Source organism: Beta vulgaris, chromosome 6 (assembly GCF_026745355.1).
Source record: "Beta vulgaris subsp. vulgaris cultivar EL10 chromosome 6, EL10.2, whole genome shotgun sequence".
Lineage (NCBI taxonomy): Eukaryota > Viridiplantae > Streptophyta > Magnoliopsida > Caryophyllales > Amaranthaceae > Beta > Beta vulgaris.
The window spans coordinates 71,813,660-71,836,621 of record NC_079207.1 but is presented as its reverse complement, the minus strand read 5'-3'; the positions used below and the strand labels follow the sequence as shown (position 1 = coordinate 71,836,621).

The following is a 22,962-nucleotide window of genomic DNA, read 5'->3' as shown; positions in this document are numbered from 1 at the left end:
GAATGGGGATCTATGACAGGAGAGAGATAGAAAGAAAAAGGACTCATATGATGAGAAGAGGGATAGGGAGAAGTGAAAACAAACAGTCTAATATGGTAAATGTTTCATTTATTTTAGAACGGATGAAGTATAACGAAATATACAAAGTGCATTATATACACCACATGCTACCAGTAATCCCCACAGGAACAGGTGCCGTCTTTAAAGTGATGGAATCGAGTTCGATCTCTCACAACAATCTCAACAGCGAAGATCTTAGAGATCAGTTTGGTAACTTCATGACAGTCATTGCAGACACGAAGGTTCTTGAATACACGAATGGGAACACCGGGTTTTAGATTTAAAAGTCCATAAGCAATGGCAAGTCTTTCACTATGTAGCTTAAGAGCATCTTGCTTTTGATCCTCATATTCACCATCCACCAAGGGTGCTTGTGATATGTCTGCCCGATATCCTGCTGAGTACAGTCTCTTATTTATCACATCTAGAACTCGATATATATCCTTTGATTGAGAGTGTGAAGTATCCCCTGCGAAAAATTCATGGTTGACGCCATTGATTTCCATGGAACTGCAACCGGGTTCTTTTCTTATGCCTTTCTCTGTCATCAACATTCTTATTAGACCAACTTCGTTCCATCGAGTAGCCGAGGCATAAACTCTGGACAAAAGCACATAAACACCACTGGAGGCAACTCCCTCTGATTCAAGGATCTTCTTAGCAACTTGTTCGCTCAATTCAATACCTATATTTTTCTTGCAACAAGCATCAAGAAGACTTCTCCATATAACAACATCGGGTTTTATGGGCATGTTTGACACGAGATGCAATGCTTCATCAATCAATCCAGCACGAGCAAGAAGATCAACCAAACATCCATAGTGTTCTAGTCGAGGTTCTATGGAGTAATCTTTCACCATCTTATCAAAACACTCGCGACCTAATTCAACCATGCCGCCATGATTACATGCACTCAAAATTCCTACAAATGTGATTGCATTCGGCATAAGGCCTTCCCCATTTATCATTTCATCAAAATGTTCGAGCGCCAACTCAGATTTCCCGTGCATAGCAAGTCCTAGAATCATGGAATTCCAAGTATTAATATCGCGCTTTATCATCCCATCAAAGACCTGCTTGGCCAAATCCAGCATCCCACATTTACAATACATTTCCACCAATGCGTTGTTCAGCAGAACATCAGCACCCAGCTTAGCATCACAAGCCCTCAAAACATAGGCATGAGCCCAAATCCCTAAAGACAAAGCACCTAAACCAGCACAAGCAGATATGATACTCTGTAATGTATACCCATCTGGCTCAAACGAACCCTGCATCTCTCTAAACAACCTCAACGCCATATCATACTCCCCAGACTGAACCAAACCATCAATGATCGTATTCCACGATACAAGACTTCTTTCAGGCATTTCGTCGAACACCTGGCGTGCACAGTCTAAAAACCCACAAGATGCATAGAAATGGATAAGACTGTTATTAACATAAACATCAGCATCAAACCCAAATTTGAAAACATGGGCATGAGCTTGCTTGCCTGCAAATTCATCAAACAAGTAAGCACAAGCTTTAAGAACAAATGGAAAAGTGTGTTTATCTGGGTTCACACTTCCTTCACTCAACATGTGATAGTAAAGTTGAAACCCAAGATTTTTGTGGGTATGACTTTGAGCACAAGCTCTAATAAGGGTGTTCCAAATGAAGGAATTGGGGTGTTGAATATGGGAGAAAAGTTTAAGAGAATAGTGAATGTCAGAAGAAGATGTAAAATGAAGGAGTCTGCTGTAAAGAAAATGGAGGTGTTTGGGGTGGTGGGATGGTGTTGTGCGGAGAATTTGGGCGTGTATTTGCTTGAGTTCTGTCATGGAAGAGCAGTGGTTGAGGAGAGAGAGAAGATGGGCATGATTGTGGTTGTTGGTGGCGGTGGTAATGGCGGAGGAACAGAGAGTGTGGGCGGACGGCAGGCTGGTTGTGGAGGCTATCAGCATTTTGAAATTTGGTGTTGGGATGGAGCTTTACCAAGCATTCCTCTACATTATTAAATTTGTTATGTTACCCGATGGGTATGGATTCCAATCGGTATTATACAATTTGAGCAGCGAGTGATAGCCTAGTGGTGTTGACATCTCGCCTCTGACAAGAAGAGATTCTCAATTTCCCCCTCTACAACTCTGGTGTATATTCAAGAATCAGTGAGTTGGATTTGGGATTTCGGAATTCCCACAATGCTCGTGTTTTGCTCCATTCTTCTCTTTTTCTTTGGGATGAGATTATTTGTGTATGTAAAGCCTCAAGGCAGCATTTTTCGGAGTTTTCGTCGCGGCCTATGGTATGAATAAATGATTGAGATTCTTTTGTGATATAAGACCAAATAATATATTTGTTATTTATGACTATATAAACTTTCTAGAAAGAAGCATTTTCGTACAGAAGTTGTAATAACTATATGAATTTAAAAATAATGAGCGGTAAGCAAAGTCATCTAGCTTAAAAAAAATTGTCCTTTATACCAAAAAAGGAGAAGCTCCCCAACAAGGCATACATCATTTCTCCACTCTAGGGCATGTTTAGTTCAACATTTTAGGTATCAAGACACATAATCATATAGTGAATTACTTACTTCCTTTCTTATTTGGTGTGATCTCTCTAAATTTTACATTTTAGGTGTCAAGACACAGAATCAAATACTGAATTACCTACTTCCTTTTTTCTTATTTGGTATGATCCCCCCAAATTATGTTACCATCATGTAATTAACTCCCTCAATTTGTTCCCCGTCAATTAACAGAATCCACGAGAAACGAAATCCATTTTTGGGTGGTAGACTAGTAATGATTAACTTTTCACTATGAAACCATTCTCCTCCTCTATTTGTAACTATGTAATTTGCCAACTCCTAACAGGATTCAGAATTCTTAGTTACCATAAAAGCATGTTGGGTAAAGTTCTAAGATACTAATACAAATTAGATAATTGAAATGATGCTGCTTTATGCAGCTGCATCATAGAATAGAAAAGATTATATGAAATCAATCTCCGAAGGAAGCTAATGGAAAGGAACAAAAGAACACTTAAGGCCATCATTAAATTAGCTTCCTTGTTTAAAGTTTATTCCAGGCATAAAATCTGCAAACAAACTAAGATCGAAACGGGATGCAGCAGGCTAAAACAAGGACTTCTAATATAACTCGACAGAGCTTACAGATTGATGAATGTTAAAAAGTAAGGTAATCTAATCTTAAGCTGCAGTCTTTAGTTGAGGGTTCTGCACGCCAGCATAAACAGGATGAAGCACATGTCCATGCTTGGGCTCAACATGTACCCACTTACGACCACTCAATTTATGAGTCTCGAACTTAACATTCCCTTCTTTCAGTGCATATAGAGTGTGGTCCTTTCCAATCCCAACATAATTTCCAGGATGAAATCGGGTTCCCCTCTGCCGAACAATGATGTTACCAGGTATAACTCTCTGCAGGCAAACACCAAAAGACATTATCAGTTCAAGGGAGCTAGAGTTGGCAATTTGGATCAAAAGATCATGGTTTCCGGTCAAGTTCAGTGCTCAAATTATATCATATATATAGTTGAACTTCATATGGTTACAAATAATGACATTTGGGTCGAACTTAAGTTGGTTGTGTTCGGAATTCTCTCAATAACTACAGGTCAGTAGGGATATCGAGTTGGTTCAAAGATTGCCAACTCTACATGGAGCTAAAGGTCACTCCCAAAGTTCTTGAAGATCATTTTCAGTGATCTATTTTCTTTCAGCACCAAAATGTACATTTCTTCAGCAATAATATCTATTGTTTGGTTCAGAAGTCTTCACTAGTTGATCAACTATTTTGTCAATTCTGCATCAAGAGGTATTAAAAAGACCACGGCAATTTGAGTAAAAATATGTCAGTGAAGCAACCTAATTCAAGAAGAAAAAGAAAAGAGAAAGGGAACAGGGGGGGGGGGGGGGAAGCAACCAAAAGATATGATAACAATACAAAACGTGAAGGCAATTGGGAGAAGTCCACAACTACAAAGATAGGGTTGCCATTAGTGCTCATAATACGAGATATAACAAGTACCAAATTATCTTTTTTATCTTTTTTTTAAAGGAAAGATTTACCAAGTTACTTACAAATCATACAACTGAGCAAACAAAGAAAAGTACTCATCAGTTGCACACACTTGTGTTGCCAAAAAGATTCACACTCTATAACAGGTATACCCACATGGAGGAGTGCAAAAGTTAACATAGCACACATTAAACCAGAAAATTCATTATCTAGCATAAAACTTATTCAAGAAAAATGATATCCGATGATTGAAATAAGTGAAAGTAACGAAAACATGAATATTATTTAACTAAATTATGTATATGAAATTGGTTTAATAGAACTTCTGCAGTAGTAAGAGATATATAAGGGAACAACATAGCAAGAGTGCCCTTAAAACAAGAAAAGATAAGTGCTTCATTTGCTACTTTTACTATGGCAAGCCCCTGCATTCACTTTCCATACAGTTCATTATTAAATACGAGTACTTAACAGCAGTTCGTATATAGAAGTATATGGGAATATAAGAAACAGAAATACTACATCAAAGAAATGCACCAAATTATTAGTTCTATTAGATGGGAAGATGTGCTATACCTCGCCTCCAAATTTCTTCACTCCAAGATTTTTAGGCTTGGAATCTCTTCCATTCTTTGATGATCCAGCTGACTTCTTAGTGGCCCACCTTCTAAATACTAAAGCCAAGCCTGCCCCAGAAGCATCTACATCCATAATCACCAAAAACCAACATTAAAAGCCAAATACTTCGATCCGCAGAACAAAGAAGGGCAGATGATCACTTAACTACAATGAAAGGGCAGTACCAGTAACATTAGCATAAACAGGAACATTTGAGATCAGCTCCCTGAGGTTTACTCTTTTGCACAATGATGCAGCGAAATTCATTATGTATTTTGATTGACAAACTTAGATAACAAGAACGAACCAAAAAGTTTCCTGCACCAAGGTATCGAAATATTTCAAATCCAATACAATCTCAAAATTATGCAAATATAACCATTGAATCAAAATCTTGTAGAAAGTCACAGTTTATAGCATTCTTTTTTTTGACGGAAAGAAAAGGGATTTCATTAATATTTCGCCAAACGGCACTTACAAGCCATTTCTGAAAAACATAAAATTCTAATAGAAATACATATCACCCTAAAAATGTAAACATCGCAGATTTGACTTAATTTTGCCTTAATAAAAATCTTCATCTGAAGCAATGCAATCTGTGAGTTCGCTCTGGTTCGGCATACGATCTGCAGATGCGGAAATTTTGGGATGAACGTACTCCAATAGTCTTCCATAATTTTACAGAAGTTGTGAAACCCTAATTCTTCAAAAACCAACACAATCAACATACTAGAAAAAATCACCATCTAAAAGATGGGAACTTTTATTGAAAGCAAATAAATAGGATTTTTCGGGGCTTACCACTGGTTAAGTGGTAGCCCCTAAGAAAAGGATGAAGGAAGAAGAAGAGGAAGAAAGAAAGAAGGAGAAAGCTTTAAAAAAGTGAAAACCCTAACCGCGGAGGCTAGGAAGAAACCCTCCCAAGGAAAAACCTAGAGGGAACAAACTCTCTCTAAAAAACTAGCCAGTTTATAGCATTCTATTGATTTTTTCCATCTACCAACATTTCCACCTCTACTCAATGACACATTAAGTACCAGCCCTTCCCAGCAAGCCATCCTCAACAGTCATGTTGAACCTCGAGGTGCCGCCATCTCCACTAAGCCCTTAACCTTCTGTCTCTCTCTCTCCTCCAATACCTACAGGCCCGTCCCTCACCGAGGGTAAGAGGGGCAGCCACCCAGGGCCCAGGGATCACAACACTTGAAAACTTAATCTGATGATTTAATCAAGTGAACAATGGCATGAAAATATGCCCATTTACAAATTGTATCATAAATTAGTTTACCATTTAGTTCCATGAAACAAACAAACATGAATTAACAAGTTATACCCAGAAATTCGAATCATAAAAACATGAAATAACCAAGTATCTGAGATAAAGAAAAAATAGGTTGAATTCATGAAACAAACAATAACAACCGCATAAAAACAAACAATGGCATGAATAATCACATGAAGTAGATCTAAAAATCGTAATTTGACACCAAAATTCGCAACAAATAACAAAAATCGTCTGAACAAGTAGATTAATTTAAGGAACAAAAGAAGAACCTGGAAGGCTGGAACGAGCTTCTGCGCAATTCGAGCACGAGGTAGAGGAGCGATAATACGAAATTTCAGATTGAAATTGGCGTGTGTGACAGTGTGAGTGAAACGATAAAATGTATGGACTATGGAGTATTTGACTGACCTAGCTAGTGTAATTGTGTAAACGAAATTTCATAATTTCTTTTACATGTTTAGTTCACCTGAAATTTTATGATCTTAACTTATTTTTTCTGATTTAAACTCATTTTTTCTAATTTGATCTGAACTTATTTTTTTGATCTGATTTAAATTTATTTTTTCTGATCTGATCTAATTTACAAGATCTTATCTTTTATAAAATATATCATTACTATTATATTATTCGTTTGTAATTTAGTATTATGCAATACATTATGAGATCTTATTTATAGTATTACTATTATTATCATTTTATTTCTATCACTACTTTTATATAACTTTTAATAATAATTATTATTATTATCATTGTTATAATAACAACAACAATGATTATAATCATAATAATAATAATTATTACTAAAAATAATTATATAACCCAAGTCATTTATTTATAAGAGCACTTCTAAAATTATCATCACTCATCTCTCTATACTACAATTGAAAGATGTTTTGGAACCCTTAAAAGGAGATGGAAAATATTGTCAAACATGCCAACATGGATGTCCTATATCAATTGGCTATTGGTTTCTGCATTCACACTCCAAAATTTCATCCGATTGTATGAGTTGGATATACCGATTTCAATGATATATTGACCAAGTAGAGCAGATTGTGATATGTTTAATGACTTGCGCAAAAAAGAAATGGATAGGGTGCAACTTCAAATAGCTATAGAGATTTGAAATTCGGTAGGAAGAGGTATACCAAATCTAAATTTATAATTTGAATCTCGCACTTAGCTTTTTTTGAAATGTAATCCGAACTTAGTAGTTTCATTGTCATGAATTTGAGCTATCATATTTTATATATTTCTTATTTTTGCGCCAATCTTATGTTCTTAACACGTGGCTTTTAATTTTCTAATATTTAATAAAAACAAAATTACTTAAAATAATGATAACAATGACATTTATAATGATAACAACGAGATTAATGATATGTAAGATCGAGATGGTGAGAATCATAAAGGTATAAGTAACTGAGACAAACAATTGCAAAAAATAAAGTGAAACGAATAAAATCAGTAATGAAGGAGGAACGAAAGTACTATAAGATTGAGTGACTTTAGGATTGAGTACTCATTGATGATGTTTTGATATGTGCATGGATCGTCACAGTGCTGAGTATGGGTGTCAGTCCCGTTCGTCAATTGATTCTTGTCATCACTATCCTGACCATAGCGTCGTTGTCGTTGAACTTGTCATCATTGTGTCAAACGATTTTCAATCTACATTTTGATGTTAGCTTTGAATGTCTTATCGTTGATAAGCAATCTTGGTGAAAGAATGGAGTCATGCAATTGACGTTAGTTCAAGCGAAAATGATAACCTCTTTGTCACTTTTCAACACAGAAGAGTTGTCATTGGGGTACTAAACAAAACAAGAGTAAATGATAGTGTAATTACGTTATGGTAAGGTGTGACGAATATTGTTTAGATACCTTTTGTTGGGTTCCCTCTAGGGTTTCTCCTTGGGAGGGTTTTTTTCCTAGCCTCCGTCGCTAGGTTTTTCTTCTTTTTTGAAGGTTTTTCCTTCATTCTTTCTTCTCTCTCTTTATTTTTTCATCAATTTTCTTCTTGGTCTCAATTGTGAATCTTTGTAGGGGCTTCCACTGGTGTTCGTACCGGTGGTAAGCCCCAAAAACCATTTTAATTGCTTCCAATAAGTATATCCCATCATTAAGATGGTATTTATTTTAGGATGTTCCATTTCTTTTTTTGTTCGTCTAATGAAGAAGGAAGATCTAACAATCACTATTCTCTGTAAGAATCTAGAAGACAAAGGAAGTATTTTCACCCTAATGACTATGCATCAGCGGAAGTTAAGCCGAATCAGGGCGAACTCACAGATTGTATTGCTTCAGATGAAGTTTTTTATTAAGGCTATTTTTCTATGGTGTTATATACCTATGTTGGAATTTTCGATTTTTCAGCAATTGATTGTAAGTGCCGTTTGGCTATCCCTTATCAATGAAATTATTTTTCTTCCTGTCAAAAAAAAAGGTGTGACGAATAATTTACGTAATAAGTCTTCATCACATTCATCTAAACCATAGCATAGAAAACAATGACATTGAAAGAGTTTTGTAGCATACTTATGTGATATCGACAATGATCACAAGTTGCAACTTACTTGACGACGTTAATGGTCAAAGACATTTCAATGTCAAATGTTGTCATCCTGGTATCAACCCCCAATGTGGTTTTTGCCTGATTTTTTTGGATGTCTTTCATGTCATGATGACACCGGAAGTTTCTAGCGTCTTTATCTGCTTAAGATCTTTAGACTTCTTTGAGTGACAGTGCATAATCATAGTTGATGTCGATCCCCCATGACACTTATGTCGTTGACTAACATTGTACCTTGTACTCAAATTCTATAAGCATGCATGATTGTTAATCACTTTCAAAGTCATGACAAAAAATATCATAAGTTACAATCTAAGTCACAACAATTAAATCTACTATCATGTCCCCTGTGGCGACTTTAGGATAAAACAAAGGTTTTCACACATCGAACTTAGTTTTGGACTGAAGTTAGCCACAAAATTAGATGACATATGTGACTTTAGTATTGTCCTTGGGCGGTAGCTGATAGTGTAGAACCTTGATGCTATAATCTATTCTCCATTTGCCTGACAAACTTGTCTTATCTCAAAACAAATAGATTGATGCAGTTAGTCATGTCCGAATTCGAAACATATTAAATCGATACCATGATGTTAAATTAGAGTTTTACCAAAACAAATGTAAGTAATTTTAAAGAGAATTACCTTACTGTCACGCCAAGTAAAAAGAGCTTACTAATGTGTTGCACATACGGGTGACGGCTCGTGACAGAGAAGACGTCTTTGGTTAAAGACTGGCACTAAGATGATGTCACTGTTAGGTCGACGTCTGTTTGTCGCGACGACTTCATTTGTCTAGATGGACTTTCTGGTCGCGACGGACTTATTCATCTGTTACGACGACCTTCTTCATTTTGACGCAACGACAAGACGACTTTCTTCATTTGGTCGTGACAGACTTTTGATTGTCACAACGACTTTGACTTTTCGAAAAAGTCACTGACATATGCTTACACCATGGTAAATGCATGCTTGTTGGTCATGACATTAGGATCGATACTTGTTGCATATCCACGAGAAAAAGCAAGACAATTAGAAATTAATAAATAAAACTTTGTTACCTATTTCGTCATGAAGTCGGGAAGTTCACGAAGTCAACGATAAATAAGGTCTTTGCGTCATCTCAATCAACATCTGCTTAATTGGATCGACTTCATTAATGTGGCTGTTGATCCTCAACATCATGACTGAGTCGACTCATCCTTGGACTTCGGTCACACTACAACAGGGATTTGTGCTTTGATTTCGCTTAATTTTCGGATGCCAATCAGCGTCTGGATGTCAAGACATATTCTGAATCTTTTGATAGTTCTTGCAAAACTATGTAAATGACAACCACCATTATCATCTAAAACATATAGAAACTTACAAATTACCCTAATCAAGTTCTCAAAACATATAAATGTGAGATACACAGATGAAGATTCGAGCAGATTTAGCATTCCCACCCCCAAGAAGCAGTTCTTTTTTCAACAATAAATTTGTGGATGATTAGGGGTACTTGAGGCATTTTCCAAATTTGAGAGGTAATTTGAAAATTATGTCAACCTTAGGAGTATATGAGGAAAATTTTCTAAGATTAAACTTATCTGGTCTTCATTAGAATTTTTTTTGATATTGATGTAAAAAGAAGTATCAAGATGGTTATATGGTATATGAGTCATATATAGTGATGCCAACACATCGGATATGAACTAGGTTCGGGTCGAATCCGAATCGAATTCGGACCGGATCCTAGTGGATTCAGATCCGTATTTTTAGACATGGATCCAAAATCTAACCCGAATCCGCTAAATCCAAAAGAGTCAAATTCATGTCCACAAAATTCTTTACTTTACTTAAAAAAATAAAGTACTTAAAATAATTATTATTAGAAAAGAATCATCAATCACTTAGTTTATTTTAATAAAATTAATGAGACTATTTTAATTACCATGAAATTATATAATCACTTAATTATATATATGTTGATATATTTAAAAATATAAAACGGATTTGTTGGTCGGACATGGATCTCAAAAATGAGATCTAGGTTCAATTTGCCATACTCTGCCTCCAAATTTAATTTGACTCACAAGATTTGAAAGGTCCAGATCCACGATCTGAACCAGGTCCAAAACGCATACCATCCTTAGTCGCACATTAACAAAACCAACAATAAAATGATAATTTTATGATATGCATGCTAGATACTTTGATGTACTTTCATTAGAGCAAATTATTACATATTGTAAATGTTGCCTGATAATTTTCAATGATAATCTTCTTTAATTAGTTATATAAAAAATTCTACGCTATGGGTCCTTTCCCTCAACAAAATTACTAAGTACTTCCTCACTTTCATCAACAACAAAGCATAAGTAAGAATGATAAAACCCTCAAGGAGTGTAACCATGATGATGGCTAGCTAGTAAATCTAATGATTAATCCAGAATAGACCTAAATACCTAACTCATGCATGCTTCAGAAGTTGGAAAATCATTAAGTTCATAACTTCAACTTGATCATATCAAACAGATCAATTACAGTGGGCCGTAGCATAATTAGGTTTTGTAAATTTCCTCTTTTCTCCGCAACCGAAGTGTACATAGTATTTGCCATTTCCTACTCCCTTAGATCTCAAGCAAAGGCTGGCTAATCTTAGTACCCCACTAGGAAACTGTCCAATACAACGATTACATTATGAAGAAGTATTAGCTATCCAACTTTCACACAGTCTTCGAAAGATAAACGGTAGAATTCTGTGTTTCATTCGTTGTCTCATCTTATGTTTCAAAATGAGATAAAATCACAATTGTAGAAGTATTAGCTATCCAACTTTTATTAGTTGAATCTTAAAATACCAAACTTTTGATACAATATGATTCCCCCACTATTAACTCTAGTAGTGCTCCCAACACTTAACCTTAAGTGTTACTACTCTCTATAATAATGAAACTACACCGAAAGATTAAGTCCTCACAAGTGTGATTCTTACATAAGCAAATCGAGGAACCTTACTATACAATCGTTATATAGAACTTTTAACTCAATGGAACTCTATGCTATACACTGTGCTATGGGGATCCGTTTTCTGCTCTCAAAATTTATCAAAACTGAATTTGAAAGCGTGAATTGTTCTTCTGATCTTTATCCCTTATATAGCCTATCAACTGAATAAGAATTATTCTCAAAGATATGATTATCTTCTTAAATAATTTTATTCCTAAAACTAAGGGATAAAATCTTTTCTTTTCCAAATCAAGGATTATCGTTTATTTAATAAAAACTTATTTTTGCTTTCTTTAAAAGATAAAGATTCCTCCCTATATTTTACCAACTAGAAAAATCAGATTTCATAAACCAATATTTCCGATAATCTTTATCAAGAACGTTTATTTAAAAATCTTTTTTTCCAGAACTCTTTTTCAAAAAGTTTTATAAAAAACATTTTATTTAAAAATCGATTTTTAAAAAACTCTTTTTCGAAAATCTTTATAAAAAATATTTTCAAAATTAAAAACTCCGATCCCCTTTTATATTCTTTAAATATAGAAACATGAAATTAATATAATTACCTATTTTCTTAACTCTAAGAAAATAGTTAATCATCGTAATTTCATATTTCTAATTTAGCACAAAATTCCAATACGTTAATTACATTGCATACACATGAAATTAATATAACTAGACCTAATAAGCTTCCATATCTTCAAGTGATTGAGCTTTCATGCACATCCAACTTCGATACCATTCTTAGATCACTGTTACATACATTCAAGTTATAGCATAAAGTGTTTAATTAACATCATCAAAATATATTCAAACTTAAAATCACAACAACTTTCGATTTAATGTTAGAATGGCTAGTGAATTTTGTACTATATATGCTGTTATCCAATTTAGGGGGCCACTTTTAAGCCATTTATTTGTCTATATCATGATGAATTTTTGATGGACTTTTTTTAATTTATATGAACAAGTCTGGTTTTTAGGTGAAACCGGATTTATTAATGGTTAACTAATCCGGTCCATTAGCAAATCCAATCTTCACCTAAAAAGCGAATCAGTTAACGGTTAACAGATCCGATTTTGAACTGGATCAGATGGCTTTCGTTAACTGCTCCGCCCCTTACTGATCCAAAATTTGTCCAATTCCGTTAGGCTTTTTTCCCCTAATGTAGAATTAAAATTATGGAAAAACTATGTACTAAAAACACAAAATGAAATTTGAAATTTTGTTTTTGTTAGGGGAAAAAATGAAATTTGAAATTAATTACTATTAGAAAACGGTAGTGGTAGAGTTTCATTGCCTAATTTGTGCCACGTTACTATGGTAACCTTAAGCTTTAAGAATAAATTAAGCAAGTTATAGGAGACAAGAAACAACAAGTGAAGGAAGAAAACCAAGAAAATGACATGATGCATAAGATGGGTGTTGGGTACCTTATATTCTGGGTTCTTGACATAATTGTCCAAAAAAACTCCAGAACTCCTCAATTTTGGGGAGCTTGTATGTGAAAATGGCAAAACGTTAGTCCTAAAGTCAATCTTTGAAAAAATGGGTTTGATTGGTCTATCGTTATCAACTTTGCTTACGGCTTGTATTCTGGATTATTTTGAGTGGTTTGCCAATAAAGCTACATTTTTTGCAAGTGTGTATCACTTTTATTCCATATATATATATATATATAGTGGATATAATCTTAGTACTTATCTTGTTCTCCACCTTGTAGTATGAATCCTCAACTTAAGCAAAGGTCCTTGGCTACTTGGTCAAGTTGCCTATTTATTTCTAGTACTTGGACAATTTGGTTTTTACTTTTGCTAATCCATAATACAATCTACTCTCTTCAATTCAATGTGATTGTTTTCAGCTAAAGAAACATAGACATTTACATGCATCCTCAATTTTTATTTTGGATAAGATATGTATCCTCAATTTAAAGTCATTCATTACTTGAAATACTAATCTATTCTTTTCAAGTATATGAATTATTGCGTTGGTTTCTTTCAACTTGCATTTTTGTTTTCATCATAATACTTTATATTTTCATCTATGGATAATACGTGGTGTTTTACTTTTTTGATTTTATAGTAAAACTGTTTTCGAAATATCTAGCTACTCTTTTTCGAGCCATATAAAGATTTAAGGCGTGTTCGGCAACAATAGTTTTTAGTTGTGAGAATAGTTGTTAGCTAAGCTGATAGTTGTTAGTGGTTGGTGTGTACCTGTTAGCTATCTAAGTAGTTGTATAGGACATTGATGTTCTGTAAAACAAGTTGTCAAAGTAGTTATTTACAAATAACTAGTTAAAAAATAAAACGAAACTTCAATATATATTTTATACACCACTAAAGCCACCCAAAAGCTACATATTGTATCTTTTGACAAACACTACTATACACTACTTATACTACTAAAAGCTATTTTTTCACTACCTAACCAAACACTACTATTTATCTTAATTAGTGTAAATTAAGACAACTTATAAATAAAGAAGATTAAAGCATGTTCTCTTTCCTTTTTTAAATGCGATTAATCTTGGTACTCAAATGCCAAAAAAAAAATTATCTTCAAAGAAGAACGAATATATTATTGTCTATTCAATTATCTTCAAAGACAACTTATAAAATTTCATTTGTTTATTGTGTGCTACAAGTCCATAGACTTGGAACTTTGGAGGCATTATTTTATTATTGTTTTTTTTTTTGTTGGTTACAATTGTTTTTGATATTATTTACTTTTATTAGTAGTAAAAAGTAGGTAATGCTACAATAGATTGTAGTAGTTGTTGTAAATGTTGGAGTTATAAATTTTAATGATATTGACAAAAAGTCTGCAATTACTTAATGATAATGATAATGATAATGATAATGATAATGATAATGATAATGATAATGATAATAATAATAATAATAATAATAATAATAATAATAATAATAATAATAATAATAATAATATTAATTAGAAAAAAAATTAAGGATAGATAAGGCTTGATTTTTTCTGATCTAATCTAGTCTGAACGTTTCTGATCTGATATGATTTTTTCTAATTTGATATGATCTAATTTGTTTTTTTTGAAATTTGAATTTTTTTGATCTCATTTGAACGTTTCTTATCTGATCTAATCAAATCTAAAATAAGCAGTAGAAAGCTTAAATAAGTTGAAAAGAACATAGCCTAACTTGATCAATTGATCTACATACCAAAAGGAATAACGTAAACAGCATGGTTTGCTCCACTTGTTAATCATCTATAATTTGATAGCTACTTCTAATACAAAGGATAAAAGTACAACAAATGATAGTACAATACTACGGAAAGGAGAAATTGGAAGCACTTTAAACCGAAATTTATAAGCAACATTATTAATTGCAAATGAAATTTAATTAGATCAATATCAAAAAAGAGAAAGCTCACAATAATACAAATATCAAATTTAGAACTCGCAACAATACAAAGATCATATTTAGTGCTCACAACAACACTTTAAGAGGTCAGCGCTCGTGATCAATATTACTTTTTTTGATCTTGAAACTAGCTAGGTTTAAGCTATGTTCAGTTCACCTTATTTTTACTTATTTCAGATCTAATCAGATCAAATCAGAAAAAATAAGTTCAGATCAGATCAGTTCAGATCATGCTTATATTTAAAAATCATTATATCTTTCATTACAGATTAGTAAAAATTATAATAATTGAATATTAATAAAGTACTCATTGAGACGAATCAAACAAGACCCCACATGAATATATTTTTTCTTATATATTGAGAAAAATCTAAAAGATAAGATCTTGTAATCAGATCAGTTCAGATCAGATCAGATCAGATCAGAAAAAATAAGTTCAGATCAGATCAGATAAGTTCAGATCAGAAAATTTCAGGTGAACTAAACATAGCCTTAGTTATGACTTGTAAGTAATGAAGATCATATTAATTTAGAGCTTGAGTTAAAAACACACTTACTATTACATCTGAATTGTACCATATTATTTCTCTATTGATTTCTGTTTACAAATATATCGCAAAAACATATGGAAGTAATATATAATGTCCCACTCTTAAAGTGTTTCCAAATGAAGTCTAATTGCATGATACAAAGTAGGAGTGTAAGCGGACTACGAAAAGTCCAGAGTCCAATCTAGTCCAATCCAAACTTGTCGGACTCGACTTGACTGAAAATTTTTCGGACTGGATTCAGACTCAAATTTTCGAGTCCAAATACGTTTGGACTGGATTTGGACTCATCCCTTTGGAGTCCAATAAGTCCAGTCCAGTCCAAAAATATTTTTATATATAATATATATTTAATATATATATATAATGTATATATTAAAAAAAATATATACAATTTTTAAAATTTTGGAGTTTTCAACCTTCCCTCTCTAAATATTTCAACTGGCGCCAGACAATTTTACTTGGCGCCAGATTATTGCACTTAGCTCTATTTGTTAAATAAGTAAATTATACTAGTAATACTACAGTAGTAGGCTAGTAGCCGACTAATTCTTCTCACTTCATTCCTCAGTCTTTACTACTCACTTCCTCTTACTCTTCATTTGCTTTCTACATCATTGTCTCGACTCTCGCATTCTCTATTTCTCCCTCAGATTCATTCTCATTCTCTCTGCTTCCTCTCAACTTAGATCAAGGTAAGCATCTAATTCAACTTTTTATTTATAGTATTTTACTTTAATTTAAGCTTTCAATCTAATTTGTGGATATTGATAATTGAATAAGTGAAATGCTCAAGCATCTCAAAAAAGTTGTGAATCATTGAATCTAAATCGGGGAAAAAAGATATAATAATCGGACTGGACTGGATTCGGATTCAAGAAAAAATTATCGGACTGGACTGGACTGGACTCAAAAAATATTTGGATCGGACTTGGACTCAATTTCTCGAGTCCAAAAAACTTTGGATTGGATTTGGATTTGGCAAAGTCCAATCCAGTCCAATCCACTTACACCCCTAATACAAATTAAAGTAAAAAAAAAATCACTTACCACTACATCAAATATTAGTTAATTAGTAAATACTTTTGGATAATGATCATCAGCTCTAAAAAGAATGCAACATTTGAGTTTTCACGATATCTAATACACACAATTATGACCATAAATATCTTTAATTACGTATTGAAAAAATTATTTAAAAAATATATTTTAAAACTATACATTTACATGAATTTAACGATAAGATCATATCAAAAAAAGAAAGAAGAGAATTGGGCCATGTTATATAGTTGTTGAAATTCATAACTCATTTTTGATAGTTTCGTTCTAATAATACAAGTGTTGCATTCTTTTTAAAGTCGAGGAAGGAAGTAATATATAATGTCCGACATAGGCACATCACACATCACACATGTATTAGTGCACTTGTGTCTATTGTGAAGTAGTAGAAGACGATAATAAACAATGTGAACAAAGAACTAGAAGACGATAAAATCCCATAAGAAAAGAACAAAAGGAAAGAAGGGAGAAAAGCTCAAGACTAATGAAGGCAAAGGTAGGATAGGAAGAAACTTCGTAAGTTTAGTCAAACATGGTACAACATTAACAGCAAAGCAAATTAAAGCTGATGATTATGAGATCACAAACATAAACAGAACATTATCATAAAATAAATTAAATAAAAGTACCGCCTTTTTCCTTCATAAGCTAGGCTGTAAACTTTTGCTTTCTAGTATGATGAATATCCAAACTTAATCCTGACTGATTCCCTCAAATCCCACTATATATTTAACTTTATCTCTATTATATTAAAGTATATTATTTGTATATAATTTTTTTGGGTCCTACTGGGGACCCGATAAGAAGAAGGATCCTATTCGATCAGTTCTCGCTCAAGTTAGTTAGTCCAATTACACAGGTCAATGCGTGAGAGTAGGAAATATAAGGAAATTCCTACTCCCAAATATAAGTAGGTAGTGAGGTTCGAACTTGTGACTTGAATTATAAGGTGAGTTTCCCACCACCTTAGTTTGATTATATAATATATAGTCTTTGATTAAGTTTCATCGTATTATATATCCTACCTTCCTTCGCCCACCATTCTATAGTATTTTACTGTGTTTTGTTTTTTTGTAAGTTAAATGTCGGCCAACAAACTTAGTTTAAATTAAAAAATTGTGCATGAATTATGGAAGTGGTTAAGCTGCTTCATACTAGTTTTAGTCCTAAACGTAAAGTCAACTAGTTAAGTAACAAATTAGATAACCTCTCTTTTTAGCATCCAAATGGCATATAATTATTGGGTGTTATTTAAATCGTATTTGTGGGACTGCATTTTTAGCATGTGAAATCATTTTCAAGAGGTACCAATTTTTACATTGAAGATTTTGTTGGAGACGTTGATATTTTTAGCGGGCACCTATCATATGTAATAATGGCTCAACTTTTTTTTTTGGGTGGTTTTGCATATCAGGATCATAAAATAAATTAATATCGATATTATTATATCAAATCTTTATTTATGATCCTTGGAAGATATTTTTTATTATGGTTGTAAATATACGACTTATCAATAAATCGTTATCGATTAATTCATTAATTGACCTCTATTTATAACTTTTGACTATAGGAGCGTCACGTTAATTAAGGAAAAGGAGAAAAAAAAGAGAACCCCACAAATTCATGTATTATGATAGAGAACTGGTATTTTAAGCAAAGCCAGAGCTACAATTTAGAGTCCGGAGTCATTTGTACGCACTTAATTTTAACTTTTGGTATTTTCTATTGTAAAATACGTGCATTTGTGGTTTTTTCTATAGAATTTTGATCATTTACACCTACTAAAATGAATAAAATTATATGTGTGCCTACTAATATATAAACCAGGATTTGGCACTAATTTTAATGGGAAAAGAAAAAGGTAGAGCCACGTAAAATTTTCAAAATGAGATATATAGTAATGAATATGAAATTTCTGCATATAATGTCAAAGGAAAACGAGCAAAAATAAATTAACAAAGTAAGTGTTGGGTAAGAGACTAGCTTGTTTTGTTCACCTTATGTACATTCCTTTATTATCAACGATGTACTTAGAACTGGCAATTAAACTCCCCTGAAGGAAAGGAAACTCTCGCTTCCCTCCACAAAAGAGAACCTTATCATTTGGTTGATCTCCGCCGCGGCGGCCACCCTCCTATGCTTATGGCCGAGGCGATTTCGAATTTCGTATCTAACCTACGCATTGATGACGAGGAAGACCAAATTCTTGATTTCGAATCCATAAACCCTAATCCTTAGAACTCATGTTAATATACACTATGTCATGCAAAACACACGCCAAAAAGCTCAACATAATACTATCATGTCAAAATACATTATATCATTTCATAATACACTATATTATTCCAAAATACACTATATTGTTTCAAAATTGAACAGAAATGAACAAAAAAACTGAAAGACACAGTACAAACTTGAATAGAGAGAAAATGAAGAAGTTATGAGAGAGAAAATGAATAACTTATAAGAGAGAAAAGGAAGAAGTTAATTATGAGAGAGAAAATGCAAAAGTTATAAAAGAACGAAGTTAGAAAAAGTTATCAGAGGAGAGAGAATGAGAGAGAAGAAATAGTGAAAGACTGAACTCAACAAAACTGAGAGTTGTAATCATTACGACTCCCATGAGATGGATCGACTGCACAAGGGACTATTTGACAAAACTAGCGTATCTAGTAGGTGTTAGTTGTTGCAGTAGCGTTAGCTGTTGGGGTAGCTGCTAGTTGTCTACTAGTAGGCAGTAGCTGTCAGAGATTAGCGTTTAAAGTAATTGTTTAATTAGGAGTGTTTGATGAAAGTAGCTGTTGAGATTGTAAAATACAATAAATGACATTCATTATATAGTGTTTATTCGCTAACCGCTACCTATAAATCTCAAACGTTACTTGTATTAACGTTCTACAACCGACTACCCATAATCTACTACAACCGCTACCCGCTAATACAACAACTACCTCACAATACACTCATAATTTTCTTAAGTAGCGTTTTGGCCTTGTCTAACTGCTATCCGCTACCTAAAACGCTATTGCCAAACATGACCTAAGTTAGTGTACATCAGATTCATATTAGTTTTTTAAATAAGTTAACAGAACATCTTATCTTATCTGATTTTATAAGATCTTAAAAAGTAAAATAAGTTGAACAAAAAGAAGACCTAAATAGAGTTAGACACTCTACGGAAAAGCCCCACGTAATAGGAATATGTTTTCTGTAATTAAATTAACAAAAACCTGTTTTAGATCTTCTAATAAGCTCTCAATCTTTGTTTTCAAATACTATTTAATTTGAAGGTCTTATACCAATTTCAAACCCGAAAATTACAAAAAAAATAAACCCTCAAAATTAGCCAACTCAACATTGAACAAACACCAACACGACTTCATACCCAACTTCAGTGGAATTTTGCCGCCGTCAAAGATCCCTTTTTTTTTTTTTTGAGTGGGAAGCTGGATGCTTATATTAAATCAATGTCCGCCAAAGTAATGAGACTTTGGGGAAAGGCATCAAGCCATACAATCTCAGAATTACTCAGACAGTCCCAACGAGCTAACATATGGGCCACAACATTACCCGCTCGTTTCACATGCATAAAAGAAAAGGACTCAAAGCTATTTAATAATCTATGAATATCATTGAACACTCTAAAGATAGGGGCTACACCATCAGCACGATTCTTCACCACATTTACCACAACCAGCGCATCACCTTCGAACAGAACATTCACAAACCCAAGCCGTAAGGCCACCTCCACCGCAAACCTCGCAGCCATAGCTTCAGCGAGAGCAGCATCCCATCTTGCCCCGACACGTTTGGTTGCCATCAACTTCACCACCCCATGACAGTCCCGCAGCACCACACCCATCCCTATTTCGCCGTTTGCACTCACATGAGCGTCAAAGTTCGCTTTGACGAACCCCGTAGAAGGTGGTTCCAGGACGTTGGGCTGGGATCACCACACCTCACTGACCGAAATACACTCGCTGCATATGTGTCATATTCCTCCACCAGTTTCACAAAGCTACTAGCCACCTCCACCCCCGCAAAGTTTGAGACTCGAAAATACTCATATTGCGACAATACCAAACAGCCCACAACAATGCACATAACTTACTCAACTCAGTATTTGAGACTTTACTAACCAGCCACTCAAAGCTTTCGACAAAGGAGGTTCGAGGAACATCATCAATAAGAGGCGAAAAATCACTAACCTGCCATATAGCCTTGGCATGGGTGCAATCGTATAATGCATGGCAGATTGTCTCTTGTGGTTCACCACAAAGGGAGCAGCTAGGGGAGTCTCGGATATGACGGTAGAAGAGCCTCTCCTGAACCCCAAGGCACCCTTTACAAGCTCTCCATATAAAATGCACCATTTTCGGTGGGCCCTTAATACTCCATACACGTCTCCACACCGCCAATTCACGCTCACCATGATAAAGTTGCCATGTACGGATATGGCCGAGTCGAGCGAGCCAATAACAAGATCTCACAGAAAAGATACCATCCTTCGTGGGCCACCAATACAAATGATCATCGGGCCAGTACCGAGATAGGGGAATTTTTAGGATCATATCCCATTCCTCCTCCACAAAAGTTTGTTGCACCATATCCACATTCCAACCGCCCTCATCATAGTCCAATAATGTACTCTCCCGAAGCTCCATATCACTATTCATACTTGGAGTGGGCGTGAAATGAGCCCCCTCACCCAATAACCACGCGTCCTCCCACACCCGGATAGATCGCCCCGAACCCACGCACCATTTTAAACCCTCCAATAACAATGACTTGGAACCCCATATGCTACGCCAGGTGAAGCTGGGGTTATAGCCACGTCTCGCATCTACAAACTCCACCTTTTTATGATATCTAGCTTTCAACACCAACGCGAGGCGCCATGCCTGTTTTGCTAGCAAAGCTTGATTAAAACAGTGAAGGTCCCTAAACCCAAGTCCACCCATCGATTTCGGCATACAAAGCGTCTCCCACTTATACCAATGCATTTTTCTCTCACCCTCCTTAGAACCCCACCAAAATCGGGCAATTAATGAGTGAATCTCATCAACAAGCCCACTAGGTAAGCAAAACACACTCATCATATATGTAGGGATGGCTTGAACCACCGCTTTGATAAGAACTTCCTTCCCCGGACGAGATAGTAGCTTCTCTTTCCACCCCTGCAATTTCTTCCAAATTCTCTCCTTTATACACGCAAACGTCACTTTCTTTGACCTTCCAATGATGGTGGGAAGACCCAGATATTTCTCTTGTTTCGCCACTTCTGTAACACCAAGGACATTTACAATCTCACTCCTACAACCACTATCCACATTCCTACTGAATACCACTTCTGTTTTGCTTAGATTGACTTGTTGACCCGATGCTCTCTCATATTTACTGATAATATCAGCCACCACAGAGCATTCTTGCACATAAGCTTTAGTAAATAGTATGCTATCATCTGCAAAAGACAAATGTGAGATCCTCGGCGCACCCCTGCAGATTTGCGCACCATGTATCTTCTTTTCCTCTGCCGCCTTAGTAAGAAGAGTAGAAAAAGCATCAGCACACAACAGAAACAAATAAGGAGAAATAGGGTCCCCTTGACGCAGACCACGAGAAGGAGCCAGAAAACCCTGAACTGCACCATTTATCTTAAAAGTAAATGAAACACTTGAAATGCAGGCCATCACTCTAACAATCCATGCCGGACAAAAACCCATCCTTTGCATTACCTTTTCCAAGAAACACCACTCGACTCGGTCATATGCCTTACTCATATCAAGCTTCAAAGCACACACCCCATTATTTGTACCATCTCGCCGTTTCATCGCATTAAAAATCTCGAAAGCCACAAGTGCATTGTCCGTTATCAGACGACGTGGGACAAAAGCACTCTGGTTGGTAGAAATAATTTCAGGAAGAAACAGTTTGAGCTTGTTTGCAAGTGTTTTCGACAGAACCTTATACAAGACCGTGCACAGACTAATCGGGCGAAAATCTTTCATTGAAAGCGGCGTAGCACATTTGGGAATCAACACCACACATGTTTTATTAACCGAACTCAAATCAACATCACCATTCCACCAGTTCAACACAAAGGAAATTATATCTCCCCCCAGAATATGCCAGAACCTCTGGAAGAATAATGCATGTAGCCCATCAACGCCAGGGGCCTTATTAGGATGCATAGAAAAAAGTGCCGCACGAATATCATCTCCCGTCGGAGGAGCCATCAGCGACTCATTCATCAAGTCCGTAACACAACATGGCACCCCCTCAAGCGCAGCTTCCATTTCATCCGGATTACTCGAAGTGAATAGGTTCTGGAAGTATGCTGTCACGATTTCACCAATCTCGTCTTTTCCCTTCTTCCACACCCCATTTTCATCAAGCA

At 34.9% G+C, this 22,962-nt stretch overlaps 2 protein-coding genes and 1 long non-coding RNA gene across 4 annotated transcripts; all 3 read right to left on the bottom strand.

Annotated features, from left to right (window-relative positions):
• Positions 1-73: 73 nt before the first annotated feature.
• LOC104898001 (pentatricopeptide repeat-containing protein At1g59720, chloroplastic/mitochondrial) lies at positions 74-2,377 on the bottom strand. The gene has a single exon (XM_010684991.3). The coding sequence runs from the start codon at positions 2,004-2,006 to the stop codon at positions 168-170; it is 1,839 nt and encodes a 612-aa protein (XP_010683293.1). The 5' UTR covers positions 2,007-2,377; the 3' UTR covers positions 74-167.
• Positions 2,378-3,074: 697 nt separating this feature from the next.
• LOC104898000 (uncharacterized) lies at positions 3,075-6,588 on the bottom strand. Of its 2 annotated transcripts, none has more exons than XM_010684990.4 (4): positions 6,264-6,588; positions 4,895-5,027; positions 4,668-4,792; positions 3,075-3,490 (listed from the first exon to the last, which is right to left on the bottom strand). In XM_010684990.4, exons 2-4 carry the CDS (start codon positions 4,974-4,976, stop codon positions 3,257-3,259), a joined length of 441 nt encoding a protein of 146 aa, XP_010683292.2. In that variant the 5' UTR covers positions 4,977-5,027; positions 6,264-6,588; the 3' UTR covers positions 3,075-3,256. The 2 variants fall into 2 exon arrangements, with proteins under 2 accessions (XP_010683292.2, XP_048502481.1); XM_048646524.2 differs by lacking the exon at positions 6,264-6,588 and adding an exon at positions 5,722-5,746.
• Positions 6,589-7,323: 735 nt separating this feature from the next.
• Positions 7,324-13,223, bottom strand: LOC109135388 (uncharacterized). The gene is made up of 3 exons (XR_007275334.2): positions 12,991-13,223; positions 8,571-9,885; positions 7,324-7,665 (listed from the first exon to the last, which is right to left on the bottom strand). It is a non-coding gene; the product is annotated as an uncharacterized LOC109135388 (long non-coding RNA).
• Positions 13,224-22,962: the final 9,739 nt, after the last annotated feature.